The 18,079-nt window shown below is 44.3% G+C and overlaps 2 protein-coding genes across 2 annotated transcripts; one reads left to right on the forward strand and one right to left on the reverse strand.

Moving 5' to 3' along the window:
• Positions 1 to 3,225: 3,225 nt before the first annotated feature.
• Positions 3,226 to 3,809, reverse strand: LOC308283730 (uncharacterized protein; the record flags this gene model as incomplete). The annotated part of the gene is made up of 1 exon (XM_080724202.1): positions 3,226 to 3,809. One exon carries the CDS (start codon positions 3,807 to 3,809, stop codon positions 3,324 to 3,326), a length of 486 nt encoding a protein of 161 aa, XP_080580328.1. The 3' UTR covers positions 3,226 to 3,323.
• Positions 3,810 to 11,780: 7,971 nt separating this feature from the next.
• LOC308282728 (soluble calcium-activated nucleotidase 1-like) lies at positions 11,781 to 12,917 on the forward strand (the record flags this gene model as incomplete). Its single annotated transcript, XM_080723118.1, has 1 exon — positions 11,781 to 12,917. The coding sequence occupies one exon, from the start codon at positions 11,781 to 11,783 to the stop codon at positions 12,915 to 12,917; it is 1,137 nt and encodes a 378-aa protein (XP_080579244.1).
• Between the last annotated feature and the right edge of the window lie 5,162 nt (positions 12,918 to 18,079).

The following is an 18,079-nucleotide window of genomic DNA, read 5'->3' on the forward strand; positions in this document are numbered from 1 at the left end:
CACACACACACACACACACATTTTACACTGTACCATCCGTAATAATGGCTTAGGAAAGAAAGAGAGTGCAAAGGGCCAAAGAGCAAAGAGAATGTAATGTTGTCTGGCTTTCAACAGGCCCCGGCTGGGGGTCACTTAGAGCAGTCTATTTCTTTGTAGTGTGGGGATACTACTACTTTAGTATACAGTAATAATAGCGGAATAATGTCATTGTGTAGAAGGCTGCTGCCCCCTAGTGGTTGACAAAGGGTGAATCGTCAATCAGCCAACACCCAGGCCAACTCTTCCAGAGTGACTCCAACTGAAGAGTAATACAAACACAGCATAATACAGCACAGGCACAGGTGATGACCATAAGAGTAATGGGAGCGTGTCGATATTTCAACATATTAGTTCGACGTTCCAATTTTTCGACGCGGGTGAATGTTATCCTGGTGAAATGCTAACCTGTCGACACTGGTGAATGCTAACCTGGTGAATGTTAATCACTATGCCTAAACCTAACCCAAACCTCAGTAAAACTATACCAAAACCTAACCTAAAACCTAACCCTGACCGTCAGTCAAAATAATGACACGTAGAAATAGCGAGATTTTTTTCACCAATAGTAATAGTAGTAATAATAAGGGTAAGGATAACAATAATAGTAAAGGCCCACGGCTGTAACAGTTGCATAGCTTGTTCTTCATATCATCAACAGAACAGAGTACTTTTCACTGTTGACACAAAATCTATTCAACTCTTATTTTCAATCGGTCTCATTATCCAATATTTCCGTTGGTCGGATTTAGACTTTTCGACCAGGATTAGATTTTTTTCACAGCTGATTATTACATGGAATAAGGGAGGTAAAATTGTTCAGCATGAATTAGATCAGGCCCTGCATGTTAGTTTGGTATCTTACAATCAATCAATAAATCAATGTTAAATATTTGATCAAAAAGCAACATGGGCAAAACAACAAATAGATAACTAGGGCAAATGGATAAAATGCTAGGCCACACAAAGTGTGGCATTGTAATGTTTTAATTTATAAGGATAATTATGTTATGTTCGTGCAGCATATCGGCCGGACTACACCAAGAAATGCGCGCATACGCACATACTGTCCGTGAAGACGCTCGCGTATGCGTAAACGCTCCAGGCCACACCAAGGAGGGAGTATATGTGAGGAAGACCAGATAGTCTATGTACAAAACGCATAGGCGTGCTTAAAAAATAGAACCGATCCTATTTTTAGGGAATGCGTATCCGTGGTTCGCGCTATCCGTACGCCTGGTGTAGCCGGCTGACGGCCGGACTACACCAAAAAATGCGCGCATACACGCGTACTGTCCGTGAAGACACTCGCCTATGTGTAAACGCTCCAGGCTACACCAAGGAGGGAGTATATGTGATGTAGACCAGATAGTCTGTGTACAAAACGCATACGCGTGCTTAAAAAATAGAACCGATCCTATTTTTAGGGAATGATGTTTTGGCTGAATTGATATATATTGGATCTATCCAAAACGTGCATACGCGCGCGCGCCCCGCATACGCACGCATACGCACTGACGCGCGCGAAGCGGCTTGGTGTAGTCCGGCCGTTAATTGATATAAATTGGATCTATCCAAAACGCGCATACGCGCGCACTCCCCGCATACGCACGCATACGCACTGACGCGCGCGAAACGGCTTGGTGTAGTCCGGCCGTATCCAATTAATAGAAAACAGTCTTAATACATACGTTGGTCTAAATGGTTTTAATCACAACTTCCACATTGTATTTCATTCATAAACTTCAACAACAAATACATAGTCCGAGCGTTTTAGGCAAACATCGTGCACTTTATGAAAGAAGCATGAAATCACAGATTTGTCTTGGGAAACTTGTGGGAGCCAATCAAAGTTGCTCTCATAGACTTTACTATAGAGTCAAATAATACAAAAATTAAATATGCTTTAAGTAGCATGTGATGGGTCAAACTAGGTGTTATTCGGGATTCTGAATCCAATGAAAGCATTTGTTTTGCACGAAAAACATTCCTTTCCGAGAAACGGCCGCCACAAAACCTTGAAAAGTGATGACTCATCACTAAACCATAGTTATATGGGGTCCGTTTTTAGCCCAAGGAATGTTTTTCCTGCAAAACAAATGTTTGCATTGGATTCAGAATCCCAAAAAAACACCTAGTTTGACCCCTTACATGCTACTTAAAGCATAGGTATTTTTTGTATTATTTGACTCTACAGTAAAGTCTATGAGAGCCCAACTTTAATTAGCTCCCACAAGTTTGCCAAGACAAATCTGCGATGCCCCTATAGCCAAAAATGTTCCATATGGCATGTTCTAACTGTGTGCCAAATTTCATGCTTCTTTCATAAAGTGCACGATTACATCAAAATACTGCCCGAAACGCCTGGACTAACAGCAGTTCAATGGCAGAATGTTTAAGAGGAAGCTGGACAACTACTTTTAAAAAGCAACAGAGAATGTTATTGGTTTCCTGTATCTGTTTTCACAGGGGAAATATGAGGTTCCCATTGAAAGAGGAGAGTTTATACAGGTCTGAGCCCATGATCCAGGTGTTTTCCATGAGATTAATGTACACTGTGTCATCCTTCTCCAAGGTCAGGGTCATGCTGTTGGCTGCAGTCTCCCAACGGAGAGGCGTGGTAGAAGGGTGGTTGTACGCCATCAGCTGGTGTATTCCATTCTTCATCAGTCTCAGTCCCACTGCTCTCTCACATGGCCTGAGATACTGAAGTAGTACACCCCTTTCAATGGAGCTGTAAAGATGCCTGCACATGCAAAGGGGAGAAGGCTAAAGTAAAAAATAAAACTGTACAATTTGTTGTTTCAACACTGACATCGCAATGTGCGCTTAGACCAGTAGGCCACCGGGCACCCCTAAAACGAAGATTTGTAACTAAAATTTTGCTTCTGGGGGGTCACTGGAACTAAATATTTTGAGATGGGGGTCCATGACCAAATGCATATCATTTTGGGGGTCCTTCACATGAAAAGGTTTTAGCACCACTGACATATAAACATTGTTTTTCAAAAAAAGAAGGGGAAAAAAAAAGGATTTGAAATAGTCTAAGACTTGCACAAATGTTCACGATTATTCAAAAATAGCAGATCTACAAGCTCACACTCACAAATTCACTCAAAGCCCACTCTCATTTTTAGATCAATTTATTAGCCAGAACACATTGATCAAGTAACACAACTTGGTAGAAAATTTGCTGTCTTAATCCAAATATGCAAATTTGAAAATTAGGCCATGAAACAAATTCGTCTCAAGATCGTCTCACATGGTAATAACTGTGAGGCAGCTTATTGGTATTGGTAGTCCCGCTGGGGTGTTGACATCTGGGGTGAGATGGTACTCTGAATGGAGATGTGATTGGGGTCCCAGATGCAATTCTCTTCCAAACCGCTTCTCACCATGCCACAATTGGGGGGCACCCAGGCCGTGTCATAACCATAGTCGTGCCAGGTCTTCTGCTGCGGATGGCCTTGTTTAGTGATGGCGATCACGTTGCCCACGTCCACTATCACCCTCAGGACAACGCGGTGGCACTCGTGGAGGTCAAGGGGGTAGCGGCTGGCTTTCAACAGGTCCCGGCTGAGGTACACCCCAGGGCCCAGCATCCCATCCTTAGACCGGTAGAAGCCCTGGGACAGGATGGAGTGGGCATTTTGCCTGGATGTTCCATGGTACATGACGTAGATTCCACCAGATGCTGGAGGCGAGAGGCCCAGGCGCTGTACTCCGCGGGGGAGATCGAAGTCATCCTCAGCCCATCTGATCCCGCTCATTTTGGCGTCACTGTCAAAACAGAGTTACCATTAGTAGGTGTGTAAAATGAGCTGATGTGAATTTAAGTGGCCTCTGCACAATCAAATGTCAGAATTGAAAATCACAAAAAAGGGTACATTAATAAAATAATAAAGCATGTGAATACAAATAATTAATGCAACTATGCAATATACTGTTTTGAGAAATTAACTTACATGCAAAGAACTTAAGCAAGAAATTAGGAAAGGTCGAGTTTTGCTGAACAAACATTTGGCTGATTGACCTGAAGTCTCTAGAGCTGGGTTTACTAATAGAGAACACATAATTACTTATGGCAAACAGCTGTGTAAGTGTAATTGACAAGAGGTCATGATGATTACTTTCTAAAAGGGATAGTTTGCCCCCAAAATGACTTTTTTCTATGATTGTATTCATGGATATTTTTTGTTTTTGTCTCATTATTAAATGGGGTGAATAATGGATATAAAAAAATACTTTTTTGGGTTGAACAATCCCCTTAATTGCTCATGGCTAACAGCTGTAGAATGCTTGACAATAAGTAATACATAGTCAAAAATAACTGTAATACCTGAAATAAACAGGAGATGGGTACAGTCTAATGCTGAGCCTGAGACAGAACATGACATGATACTTTGTGAGCTTGTAGATCTGCTATTTTCAAAAGATTTGTAGCCTACTAAACTGGTGAAATGGGACATTCTGCATAATAAGTAGCCTAGCTACTTATGGTCCATTTTTATACCAATACAGCCTACTTTTAGTCAAGTACATTTTTAATTCCAGACTTTTACTTGTAACAGAGTATTTCTACATTGCGGCTATTGATAATTAAGTAAAGAAAATTGAGTAGGGTACTTTTTCCACCACTGAACAAATGTAAAATAGGTCTACTGTTTATTCTTATTGGTTTGAAAATACAGATTATGTTCTAAACAAGCACCAAAAATCAGTTCCAAAATACAATCATTAACTTACCTCCTGATGTTGGACTAAGTGTGGTGAATGCTGGTATGCAGGCTGACGATAGAAGTTTTATACAGAAGTGTTCCGAGCAGGGTGAGGTAAGGCCTATGCCTTAAAGTTTCGTTTCACTTCTTTTCTCACTTTTTTCAATCATAGGAAGTCAGTGGGCGGAGTTAACTGTTTTCTCAGAAGCAGCATTATGGCTGCAATGCAATGTGTCAGTGTCCCCAACAGAAACCTGGACTATTAGTCAATCATGTGAATTACTAGAAACTGAATAATTGAACTAAAGTGTTGTGATTTTGAATCCTATGTTGCGATCCTAAAATATGGTGACTGCATTCAGTTGAATTACTTCCATTAAAGCAAACAGAGGGTCTCTTATGTTTATTTTGTAGTACATATACAACACAAAGGAAGTGGTATTCTTTAATGGACACTTGGACAGCACCATTACGTGTGTGTGTGTGTGTGTGTGTGTGTGTGTGTGTGTGTGTGTGTGTGTGTGTGTGTGTGTGCGTGTTGTAAAGAGTGGGCGATGGGAGAGAGAGTGGGGGGGTAACAAAAGGGAATTTCCCACACATATTTTAGATGGTATATAAATCATTGTCTTGTCTTTAGTGCAAAGGCGTGTCAGGAGGAAGTTCTGAAGGAGTAGAGTAGTGGAGTTCCTCTAGTCAGTGGGAGGGAGGCTTGTGAATGCTATCATAATCCCCAGCAACTTGAGATAGTGTTCTCAGGAGGGAGAGAGGAACTCCAAGGTCAGATAGATAGGATGGAGGAGAAGAGAGATGGGCAAGCCAGGATTGTGAAGTGACCCCCATATGCACACGCACGCACGCACGCACGCACGCACGCACGCACGCACGCACACACACACACACACACACACACACACACACACACAGTCTCTATACTGACTTTTCCCTGCCTTACTTAAAACATATAACCATGATCGGACACTTATACATAAACATGACTTGCTATTCAAGACACCTGTTTAACCATACCAAAGATAACCTTCTGACCAACGTAATGGTCAGTGAGCCATAATTGAATGCATGTGCAGAGGCAAGCACATGTTTGACCATTGCACACACCAAGATGTTGTAATGCATAGTTACATTTGGACAGGGTTTTCATGCACACGCCTAGTGTTATGAATTTTTCTAATTATCTAATACTACCTCTTTCTTTTACATATATAATCACAGTACTGTAAGTCTCCACTGAAGGGAGCTTTGGGCAATTTGACCTTTTGACCTGTGCATACTGCTGAACTGTATAATTAACAAAGCATCATTGTGACTCCCATCGCCAGCCTCAGTTCATGTGTAGGTCATATGTATATATTTGCTTCTGTGTCTAATCGTATGCTAGAATGATAATACATATGTCAACTTTAGCATTCTGCTATGACAGTCTACGATTCACTTGACCACTCTCTGGTCTTGTGATATCAGGGAGGGAGTTTCCATTCTTTATTTCCATCGTGAACTGGTACATTTGAGAAAAAGCCTCATCACTAGGACATCACTGAGGCACACATATGGGAATATGTGTGCAGATATGTAATTGCCTTATCTCAAGTAGACCTATGTGCATGTACAGTATATAGACACTTCTGATGTTAGTGCTATAAAAACCTTGTAGACCCCAGAAACGAGGCCCCTGTCTTCGACTGCACTTCGAGGACAGGATCGCCACAAGCTGACTTATGCAAGTGCTACTTTGTGTATTAAACCGTTTTCCTTATTATACAAAGTCTGGTCTTTTTGTCTCATCTGTTCAACCGCTTGCGTCAAACCTCAAAGACCCCTTAATTGCGACCGTAGGTCGCACTTACTACAGAAAGCTCCACCAGGTGTCCGTGCGTCAGTCAGTCAGTCAGTCAGTCCGTCCGTCACACGTCAGACGTCACACTTTTGCCCTGCTCATATCTCTACAACCGTTGCCCCGATCCATGCCAGATTTTGCACACACACTCCTTACCTGCCAAACTACAACCTCCAAGGACCCCCGGAGTTCCAGGGACCCCCAGGTCCCTGGGGGACCCCCAGGTGTAAAAAAAATACCAAATGTGCAAAAATGACCAAATGACCACCCCCACGGGGCTGCTCACGGGGAATTCCCAGGGACCACCCACTCCTGCTACTCCAGAACGGATGCAAAAGTGGTGGCGCCCCCAGTGGAGGACCCCCTCCACTGCAGCTCACATAAAATGCCCTAACTCGGCCTAGGAGCGTCCGGGAGAGCCGGGGCCGGTACCTATTCGTCCGCCAAGGCAACGCGGAGACCCCACCCCTCATTTCTCACATGGCCCTCTTCTAGCGAGACCTACGGTCGCTTATCTCCCGATTAGGGAGTCTTACTGGTCTAATATACTACAATTGGAACATAGAGGTTTGTCTAAGAGTAAATCGTGCTTAGATAGACCTAATAAAAAGCCTTCCATGCAATTAGAGGCCTTCAAACTAGCTCACCATATGATCAATATCTGTTGACCTGCTAATGGCGCTATAACAGGCCAATGTGAAAAGGGTGGCATTTGTTCCTTGAAAAAAGAATTCACGGAAGTCGCAGGCTGCGTTCATGATTTGAGGCATTTTGTTAAAAAATCCTCATGGTATCACTAGAACAGGCCCATGTGAATAATGTGGGGCAGAGGTTCTGATTAGAAAGAACTGCTGTTGTCTTTTCTTCATAAACACCTGCTTTCAACAGCATATTCTAAAAATGTTATTATCATCTTGACCTTGGTTGTACAGCAGCCTCAATGGAATGGAGTTATCTGCCACAGACAAGATAAGCGAGAACGTGAGGTCTTTTAAGCAGCAGACTAAAGCTTGGCTATTTAGAAAAGGTTCCTCTGCAAAAGGTCATTGTTGAGGGATAGATAGTGGAGCGTTCATTTTTATGTATGTTGACATTTAGTTTGTATTGTGTTAATTAATATGTTTTTGAAGCGGTGAAAGCCGCTTCTAAGGAGTGGCTTTGTGTGTCCCATGTCCATATATGGTCATTTCAGTCCAGAATGAACAGGTTTTATCAAAAACAAAATGTCTGTCACCTCATGTCCATATATGGTCATTTCAGTCCAGAATGAACAGGTTTTATCTGTCCCGTACGTCCAGAATATGTGTGTAGTGTCCGTCCTGGTCTGATACTTTGAGGATTGGTCAAGCTTCACATGACAATTCGGCCCTCCAGATAAAATCATTCATTCATTCAGAATATAAAGAATGTATAGATCACAGAGTTCATAACTGTAGAACACATAGAATAAAAGTTCACCGCTTCACTTCAAACCGAGGTTTGATTTTTTATTAATTGTTGCTTGAGAGGACCACAATGGAAATAAGTCGTTGTTGTGTTTATCCTCGAACTGCTGTAAGCCTGTAACCAAGGTGTGTCATTGTATTTCAAATAAAACTAGAAGCAGTGCTCTTCCGAGCACAGGTCTCCACCAGGCCACACAAATCGGCCTGTTATAGCGCCACCATCAGGCTGATTTAAAAAATGTGGGGCAGAGGTTCTGAATTAGCATCCAGGGAGTGTGTGTGCTCAGTTTGGCAGCGATCGGGCCAACGGCGCCGGAGATTAGCTGGTAACAACCAGGCCACACAAATCGGCCTGTTATAGTGCCACCATGAAGCTGATTTGAAAAATGTGGGGCAGAGGTTCTAGATTGGCATCCAGGGAGTGTGTGTGCTCAGTTTGGCAGCGATCGGGCCAACGGCGACTGAGATTAGCTGTTCACAAACTGCGAGGACGCACGGACGCACGGACGCACGGACGGACGCACGGACGGACGGAGGGGAAAACATACTCTCCCTCAGCCTTCGGCTGGTGGAGACAACTAGAACTGCACTCTGTCAAGGTGCCAGCATGGCCTACTTGTGTGCCAGCAGAGCACGCCATAAGTTGCTGGCATCACCAGGAATGCTGGTCCCTCATTGGCTATTATAATGATGATGTTGCCAGATTGGGCTACTACGGGCTTAAACACGCACACGGCTACCTACCTACCAACCTCCATTTGCAGCCGAACGCAGTGCTTGCATACTCTGCTGGTGCAAGTAATACCGGTAATATCAAACTAAACAAAGACTTCTTTCTGCAAAAACAAATGCAAGTTAAACAAGACTAATTCATTTGAAGAGGTCATTTACATCACAGTGTTCACATATGCTGGTGTAACTATGAGATTCACCCATCAGATTCATGTTCTTCATGTTTCACTTTCACTTAAGAAAGCAATGACATCATGCATATACAGTAGCTGCATGAGCTGTGACGATTGGTCTATCTATACTTTTGTATAGACATAATGGTCATAAAAATCACACCCGTGTGAACTGAGCGGTGGTTTACCCCCCCCCCCCCCCCCCTTCCCCCCTGTGTGTGTGTGTGTGTGTGTGTGTGTGTGTGTGTGTGTGTGTGTGTGTGTGTGTGTGTGTGCGTGTGTGTGTGTGTGTGTGTGCCTGGTCTGGCCTGGCCTGAAAACAGCGCCCCTCCCTTAACATGTGTGGTCAGAAAAGGTACTACACCACAGGCTTGAGGCTACATACGGACGCACCCACATACATACATGCACGTACGTCTACACACACGGCCACGTATAGGAGCGGCGTGACCACCGCTCAAAAAGTGAAAATGTGAAGTGTTTCAAGTGTGTGTATGGTCAGGAGATAAGGTCACAGAAAGAGAAGCTTGCCTCCTTCCATGTGGACACTAGAGGGCGTTAAAGCAACAGTAGTCAGCAGACATGCACCATAGTTGTCTTTGACGCATGACTTGACTTCATTCATGCATTAATTGTCTCCATTCTTTCTTTCTACACTCAAATGTGAGTTATTATTAGTTGAGGAATTGGACTCGAGACTTGACACTCGACTTGGACTCGAGTCCCAGTTTTGATGACTTTAGACTCGCTTGATCAAATCAAAAATAGACTCGACTTGAGACTTGACTACCAATGACTTGTGACTTTTCACTTAATATCTTATAATATATAAGGTATTAAAGGGATATTTCACTAGTAATTTTATTGTACTCAGGCTTTTGTGAAGGGGGCATGTGATAAAATGAATATCAAATATCTAAATACTGAATCAAGCAACTTAAAAACTGTCCAGGGTGTTCCCAAAAGCCTGAGTAGACGATAGGAAAAAAAGGAGGAAGTATCCCTTTAAAAGACATTGCAAAAACTCAAATATTTAAACGTTTAAAAAGCAGTATGGCATGATATCACAGGTGACATCACCTATGTAAAAGTCCATATGGGTATTCCTCAGAATCTCTTTTATGCCATATTAAAGTTGTACTATGTAACTTTTTTTATAAAACAAATCTTAAAATTCTCCTAACTATTAAATCACAAAAGTTTTAGAAGATCCGCGCCGTGAATTTCAGCCTGTAAAGCCTTCTCTGTATGTAAACTGAGATCCTTGCCGTGGACCGGATCTCGCGCCAAAATTGCGTCATCACACTACCGGCCAATCACAGCGAGGGTTATACAACTGCCGGCCAATCACAGCGCATCTTGAAGTGGGGTCGCTATGGCAGCCATATTTGTTGTCGCCCGTTTGTACCATCCCTTCTCTAGGTAATTTCGCCTACCAGGCAGGGTGAAGGAGTCCGTATCTCTGGAATTACTGAACGCACAGGAACAAGGGACCCCTTAAAAGATAGATCTCAGCGAGGTGGAGGCAGACGCGGGGGTCTGAAGGTACGAAAAACGTCCGAAAGACGCGGACGCGACCGCGGTTTGCTATAGGGCTAATGACCACTAGTTGGGCATCTTACACAGTATGGCTTTAAGATCCCTGATGTCATCGATATATATCACTGGCTGGTTCATATCTGTGGCTGGTTCAGATAGGGATCTCCATGTACAGTATGGGCATAAAATATATTGCATGTATATGGATACATATTATTAATAAAGGATGAAATAAAATAAAATAAGTCCATATATGGGCATTCCCAGAAACAAAATCCCTTTTATGCCCATATATGGAGATTTCTGATGTCATCAATCCCAGGCCTAACTGGCCCAAGAGGCTGTTTTACTCTTATTTACACCTTCCCCTAAAATGTTAATATTAAGTCCATATGTATATGGATATATATAAGGATAAAATAAATAAAATGACCATATACATACAGTATGGGCATTCCCAGCTGATGATGCCCTTTTATGCCCATATATGGAGATCCCCAGGCATCAAACCCAGGCCCTAACTCGCCAAGGCCCTGCTTGGCTTTACTAATTAACATATGTTTTATGCCCATATATGGAGATTCCTGTCCCAATGTCATCAATATTAAGGACATATCTGGTAATGCCCATATTTGGTAATGCCCATACAGTATATGGGCATGTTTTGACATAACATTGATGACTATCATGCAGGGGTCTCCATATATGGGTAAGTGGTCCGATATACATCACTGGCCAGATGGCCAAGAATTGGCGCGCATGTCGCCCTGAGGCATCTTAAGGGATGAGCGGACGCAAACTTCTAGTCCTGCACAAATCGACATAGCTGTTTGGTTGGTTGTGTGTGACGTCAGACCAGGACTTTGGTCAGTATATAAGAAATCAAGAGAATCTAGCAGGGTTTGATGTAACCGAGTATCCTTCTACATCTAAATATCCAGGTGAGACATAGACCTTTGCTGTCCCCATGGGAGACATTCATCCATCAAAGGCAGTACAGCAGAAAGAAAACATCGGGCAGATAGAAAGGATAAACCTAATATATCAATTGCTAAACAATATATTTGATTACCAGTAGTGATTAAGTAAAAAAAAGGGTAGAAACATACTAGTACTAGGATAGGAGGGCCAGGTGCAAGGTTTACTACAGAGCAAAGAACTTCCCTCACGGAATACAGTTCAACCCCACAAAAGTCCAAGAGCCTGGAAAAAAGGCCAAATTTTATGGCCTTGAGCAAGAGGAAACTAACTTTTGATTGTTAAAATGATCGGCCATCTCCCCATGACGTTGCCTTCTACGGTCAACACTACCGACCGCCGCTTCCACTTCAAGTGGCGGACCATCCTGACCTTTACAGCAGCCGCTGCCCTCGTGTTCCTGCTCTTGGTGCTGTGGCCCAGTCCGAACAGCCCACGTCCATTAGGCTGCACCGAGGCCAAGTCCGACTACAACAACACCTACCCGCTGACCACTCCCGAGTACACGCCGCAGGGCATCCGCTACCGCATCGGGATCGTAGCCGACCTGGACACGAGCTCCCGCAGCGACAAGGACCTGACGTGGTTCAGCTACCTGCGGCGCGGCCACCTGCTGGTGTCCCGCAGCGGCCACAAGGTGTCAGTGGAATGGGACCAAGAGAGGGTGGTGCTGGAGAGCCACCTGGCGGAGCAGGGGCGGGGCATGGAGCTGTCGGAGCTGGTGACGTTCAACGGGAAGCTCTACAGCGTCGACGACCGAACGGGCGTCGTGTACCACATCGACGGCGACAAAGCCGTCCCGTGGGTCATCCTCACCGATGGAAACGGCTCTGTGGCCAAAGGTTTCAAAGGAGAGTGGATGACGGTGAAGGATGAGCGGCTATACGTCGGGGGCATGGGGAAGGAGTGGACCACCACGGGGGGGAAGGAGTGGACCACCACGGGGGGCAAGGTTCTCCACCACAACCCGGAGTGGGTGAAAGTGGTGGGCCACAGGGGGGACGTTCAGCACGAGAATTGGATCTCCAAGTACAACTTGTTGAGGTCTGCTGCCGGGATCGAACCGCCGGGTTTCATCCTCCACGAGGCGGCGGCCTGGAGCCGCATCCTGCAGCGTTGGTTCTTCCTCCCTCGTTACGCTAGCAAGGAGCACTATGACCAGACGGCTGACGACCAGCGCGGCACGAACATGGTCATCAGCTCATCGGCAGATTTCAAAGACATTAGCGTGAACCGCGTGGGGCCGCAAAACCCCGCCCACGGATTTTCCTCCTTTAAATTCGTCCCCAACACGGATGACCAGATCATCCTTGCTCTCAGGTCAAAAGAGGTGGCCCAAACTACCGCTACGTACATCACGGCCTTTACACTAGACGGACGCATCCTCTTACCCGAAACCAAAATAGAGGATGTAAAATACGAGGGGCTGGAGTTCATTTAGAGGGGATGATGTTCTCAATTGTTTTTTATTTCAAGGACCCCCAGTTTGGCATGTGTAACAGGACGGTAATAATGAATATATAGCCAACTACACCACCTATGGAATTGCATCCTAAGAAATGGTTCTAATTGCGGAGGTGCACCTGATTACACAGTATAATTCCCCATAAGGTTTGTTGAACACAGGGGCGTAGCCAGGAATTAAATTTGTGACATAGTGACATAGGCCTATTTCAACTTGTGATTACAACACTAGCTAAATTAGTTCAAAGTAAACATAATGTGTCCCTTAAAATACATGGCTCACAACAACATGCGGCGGGGCTTGAGCTTGAAAATATCGATAATTTTGAGATTGAACTACTCCTTTAATGAAATACATTTTATTTTTTTATTTAAGGCCCATTCCCACTGGGCCAGATAACAGATAAAAAAAATCTCTTTCTTTAGATATTTTTCCATTCAAAGTGGATGGATAAAAATAAAAAAAAATCTACCATGCACAGATATTTGCCACAGGTACTTTTATCTGTGGTAGATATTATAGATATATTTTTTTATCTGTTATCTGGCCCAGTGGGAATGGGCCTTACATTTATGGAAGAGGCTTGCTTAATGAGTTGTAATATGCTACAGCTGGAGAGACAACAAGACATCAATTCTTAATCCAGCAGTGCTGGATTTAAACAACACAATGATCACGTATTGTGTTTGGAAGCCGTTTACCTACTACATTAAGGACTTTATTCATTTGGAACAGAGGATATCCTACAGGTAGGAGGAAAGCAGAATGGACTTTGTTCAGTGTGTTATTGTCTCTGTTGTTGCGACTTGAGTTAAATAGCCCGGCAGCCCAAATTTACATCTCTAAAAGGGTAACACTTTCTCAATGGCCAGGCCGCCTACTAGTCAATGAATGGAACTGGTTGAGCGACATTCTATAGGCCTATGGTCCTCTCCACACTGTAGGCCTACTGCCCAGTCAGGCCTTTACACAATGGAAATAAGGGCGCGTTCACACCAGGGTTATTTGGTCCGCTTAAAAGGGACCATGGTCCTCTTTCTCCTTTGGTCCGCTGGTGTGAACGTGCAAAGGGACCATGGTCCCTTTGTTTGGTCCGGACCATGGTCCTCTTGAAAAGGCAGGACTCGGTCCCCTTCCAAACGGACCATGGTCCGGTCCTCTGCTGGTGTGAACGGAGCCGGACTTTATAGAGGACCAAACGTATAGGTCTGATCAGCCTACAGTACATTCTGCATTGTGTGTTGTTCATTGAAAAACAATATGGAAAAAAGAATAAACGACTACTCGTGAAGCAATTGTAACTTTGGCTACAAGAGACTCAATATTTATGTTTTGCATTTGTGAAGCTGGATTAATAATTAGTTCTAAAAGCATGTATTTCTTACGGGAATCACTGTTGATTGATATGACCCGACCGCTGATATTTCTTGATGAGCTGCAGCCTACACGTTAATAATTGTATCGTCTCCTCTCCGTGAGCCAGCGCTGCGGTGAGCTACATGGAAACTGGTGACCCATCGTGTGCGGTGACTCCAGGGGTCGCTCTCCGAACACGGTGATCATTGTTTGTTTTGACACAAATACAGTCACAAATAAAACTAAGGTCACCATCTTGTGTATAACACAGCCAGGAGGAGGAGATGGCGCGGCGGGCGCGCTGCGCGCACAACCTCAATCCAAACGACAACACAGAATAAAGTCAAACTTGGCTTTTCTTTCGAGGCATTAGGATTTTCGCTCTCTTTCAAGAGTGTATGGCTGCAGGGGTGGAGTCACCTCTCTCAGCAGAAATCTTTCTTGTCAGATCTCTCGTCTCAGGTACAACCGGGTACAACGGCAAGTCTACAGGGTAAAAAATCTTAAAGGAAGCTGCGTTCCACTGTACTGTGGCTTGTCTGCCTTTTTGGAACACGGAAAATAAAACGTTTCTTTACAATGAAAAGTAACTTTTAATAATAAATAACAGTAGGCTATTGCATTAATTCTTATTGCCAAAAGTTCCTCTTCAAACCTTTATTCAAACTGGAAAATAACATTACAAAAAAAGAAAAAGTTCTTAATAATGAAAAATAACTTTTAATAATCAATATTAGTGGCGAGGGACACCCGTGGACCCCCCCTGAGGACCGGCGGTCCGCGAGAGACACCCCGGCACGGTGGCCGTGAGTCGGCCGGCCTGCGGGGGTCCCTCGCCCGCCGACCACGGGGCGACCGCAGCGACGGTCCGTGAGAGGTGCCGTGGGACCCCCGCCCAGTGGAGGGTCGCCGGCGACGGTCCCCCGCACGGTGGCCGTGAGTCGGCCGCCCTGCGAGGGTCTCTCGCCGCTGACCGTCGCCGGCGACCCTCCACCGGAGTGTCTCTCGCTCTCTCGCGGACCGACGCTCCTCAGAGGGGGTCCCCGGGGATCCCTCGCCTTGCCTCGCCGCTGATATTTATTAAAATAAATTAACTAATTATTAAGAAATGTGTTATTTTCCAGTGTTCAATAATGGTTTGAAGAGGAATTTTCTGCAATAATAATTTATCCATGTAGCTGTCTCTAAAAAACGACTGGGTACCGGTGGCAGTGTTGGTTGGCGAAAACAGCCGATCTACAAGCCCACAAAGCGTTGCGCTTGTGATGCGTTGTGAGCCTTGTGAGCTTGTAAGTCTGCTGTGTGACGTCACTCGTAAGCGCCGGAAGCGCGCCGACACACACTTCCGTTCTGAGACGAAAGGTCTGACAAGAAAGATCTGCTGAGGGAGGTGTCTCCAGGCCTGCAGCCATACCCGTCTCCTCTCTTTTCGCTCTCTCGCTGTTCCCTGAGGACAGGCGTGCACGAGTCAAACTCTTCACGTTGTTGCTGGGACGGCAGTTTGTCCATGTCACCGGGTGCAGTGCACAAAAATAACGGATTTAAAAGCTTACAACACTGTCCGTGTGTCCGATGCACGGCTGTTATGTTTCATGGCTAAATGAATAGTGTGGTTAAAAAGAACAGATCTGAAAGCTAGCATTCCGTTACATTAATGTTCTTTTTAAGCATATGCGCCACCGCATATAAAGTTATGGCTCACACGCATTTAGATTCAACATTTGGGATTAGGCTATACCCTATTTTATTGTTTTTATTAAGGTTATTTATTCATTTAGCTTCACATTTCCAACCTGATAAGGATAGGAAATATCATTGTGAAGCAACGGGTCCATAATGATATTTCCTATCCTTATACATTCTACAAAAAACTGGGCGTCAGTAAAGACAGCTTTAAACTTTCCACAGTGACAACTGATGAAGTGTTTAAAAAATTGAGCGCCCTACCTCAACACAAGGCCACTGGCCTTGATAAAATCCCAGCTAGATTTCTCAGAGATTCAGCCGCCACCATTGCTCCAATCATTACCCACATAATTAACCTTTCCATCGAACAGGGTCATGTCCCCCAGGACTTCAAACTAGCAAAAGTAACCCCCCTGCACAAAAAAGGTAGCAAACTAGACCCTGGAAACTACCGCCCCGTTTCCATTCTTAGCTCCATATCCAAAGTCATGGAGAAAATAGTCTACGAACAGATTGCAAGATATCTCGATGAGAATAATCTGATTTACGAGTTCCAATCTGGATTCAGAAAATCCCATTCCACTGACACATGCCTTCTCTATTTGACTGACCAAATCAAACGCGAAGCGGATCAGGGCAAATATAGTGGCATGGTCATGATGGACCTCCAGAAGGCATTTGACACCGTGGATCATGCTATTCTGATTGAGAAACTAAAAGCCATCGGTCTTGACAGCGCAGCAGTGAGCTGGATGCAATCTTACCTGGTGGGGAGGGAACAGGTGGTGGAGATTAACGGTACCCTGTGTCCCCCCCCTCCCAGTAAGCTGTGGAGTTCCTCAAGGTAGCATACTGGGACCTCTGTTGTTCCTAATATACGTGAACGACATGGCATCTGCTTGCGACTGCAACCTGTTCCTGTTCGCGGATGACTCGGCTCTCCTAGTCTCGGGCAAGGACCACTTGCAGGTTGAAAAGACACTTAACTCTGAACTGAGTAAGATCTGCACATGGCTTAACGACAACAAATTATCAATTCACCTGGGCAAAACCGAGTCCATCCTCTTTGGATCAAATCATAACCTCAAAAAGGTAGAGAACTTCACAATCAAAGTGGGTGACAAGGTCATAACACGAAAAAACGAAATCTCTTACTTAGGATGTATCCTTGAAGCTAATCTTTCCAGCGAAAAGATGACTTCAAAAGTAATACAAAAAATCAACCAACGAACTCGTTTCCTACAGAGGATCGCCCCAATGGTCAACTTCAACACACTGAAGACCATAGCTGGTGCAATAATCCAGCCCCTCTTTGACTATGGAGTCCACGTATGGTATCGTGACGCCCCACAAGCCCTAAAAACTAAACTCCAAACAGCCCAAAATAAACTAATTAGGGTCCTGCTTAACCTTCCCAATCAGACTCACCTCACCGCTACTCACCAGTTAAGAGTGGGGTGGCTCAGAGTAGATGACAGAGTACAGCAACTTGCAATGGGACTGGTGTACAAGATACACTACACCACTATGATACCCAAGTACCTGTCAAAATACTTTATAAACGTTAAGGATGTCCATAATTACAACACCAGAGGCAGTGCCACAGATCACGTTCAACCCAGAGTCAACTCAAAGAAAGGGTCGAACTCGTTCTTCTGCTATACCACAAAAATGTGGAATGCCTTACCGAAGGCCATAAAGGAGTGTGGATCACTAGCATCCTTTAAAATTGCCCTAAAAAACCACTTACAGGCAGCAGCCGTTCACAACTGGTAAAAACCTAGCCCAACCCTACCCTCCCTGCCCCTTCCTTGTATATACTGTACATACTGATTGTTTAGACTTACTGTTACCTGCCCCTTCCTTGTATATATTGTATATACTGTACTTACTGATTGTATAGACCTACTGTTTTCTTTTTCTTTCTTTTTTTCTTTACATGTCTACTGCATAGTACTGTGTTCTATTTGTCTGTCATTCAATGTTATATGAGATACTTAAATGGTTTCCTGTTGAAATAAGCTTAGTCTTTTCATGGATCTCCTTTTAGTAGACCTTGTACCAGTGAACTGTACCGTCATGAATCTGTACATTTT

This window comes from Nannobrachium achirus (genome assembly GCF_963921795.1).
Source record: "Nannobrachium achirus genome assembly, chromosome: 4".
NCBI classification, from domain to species: Eukaryota; Metazoa; Chordata; class Actinopteri; order Myctophiformes; family Myctophidae; genus Nannobrachium; species Nannobrachium achirus.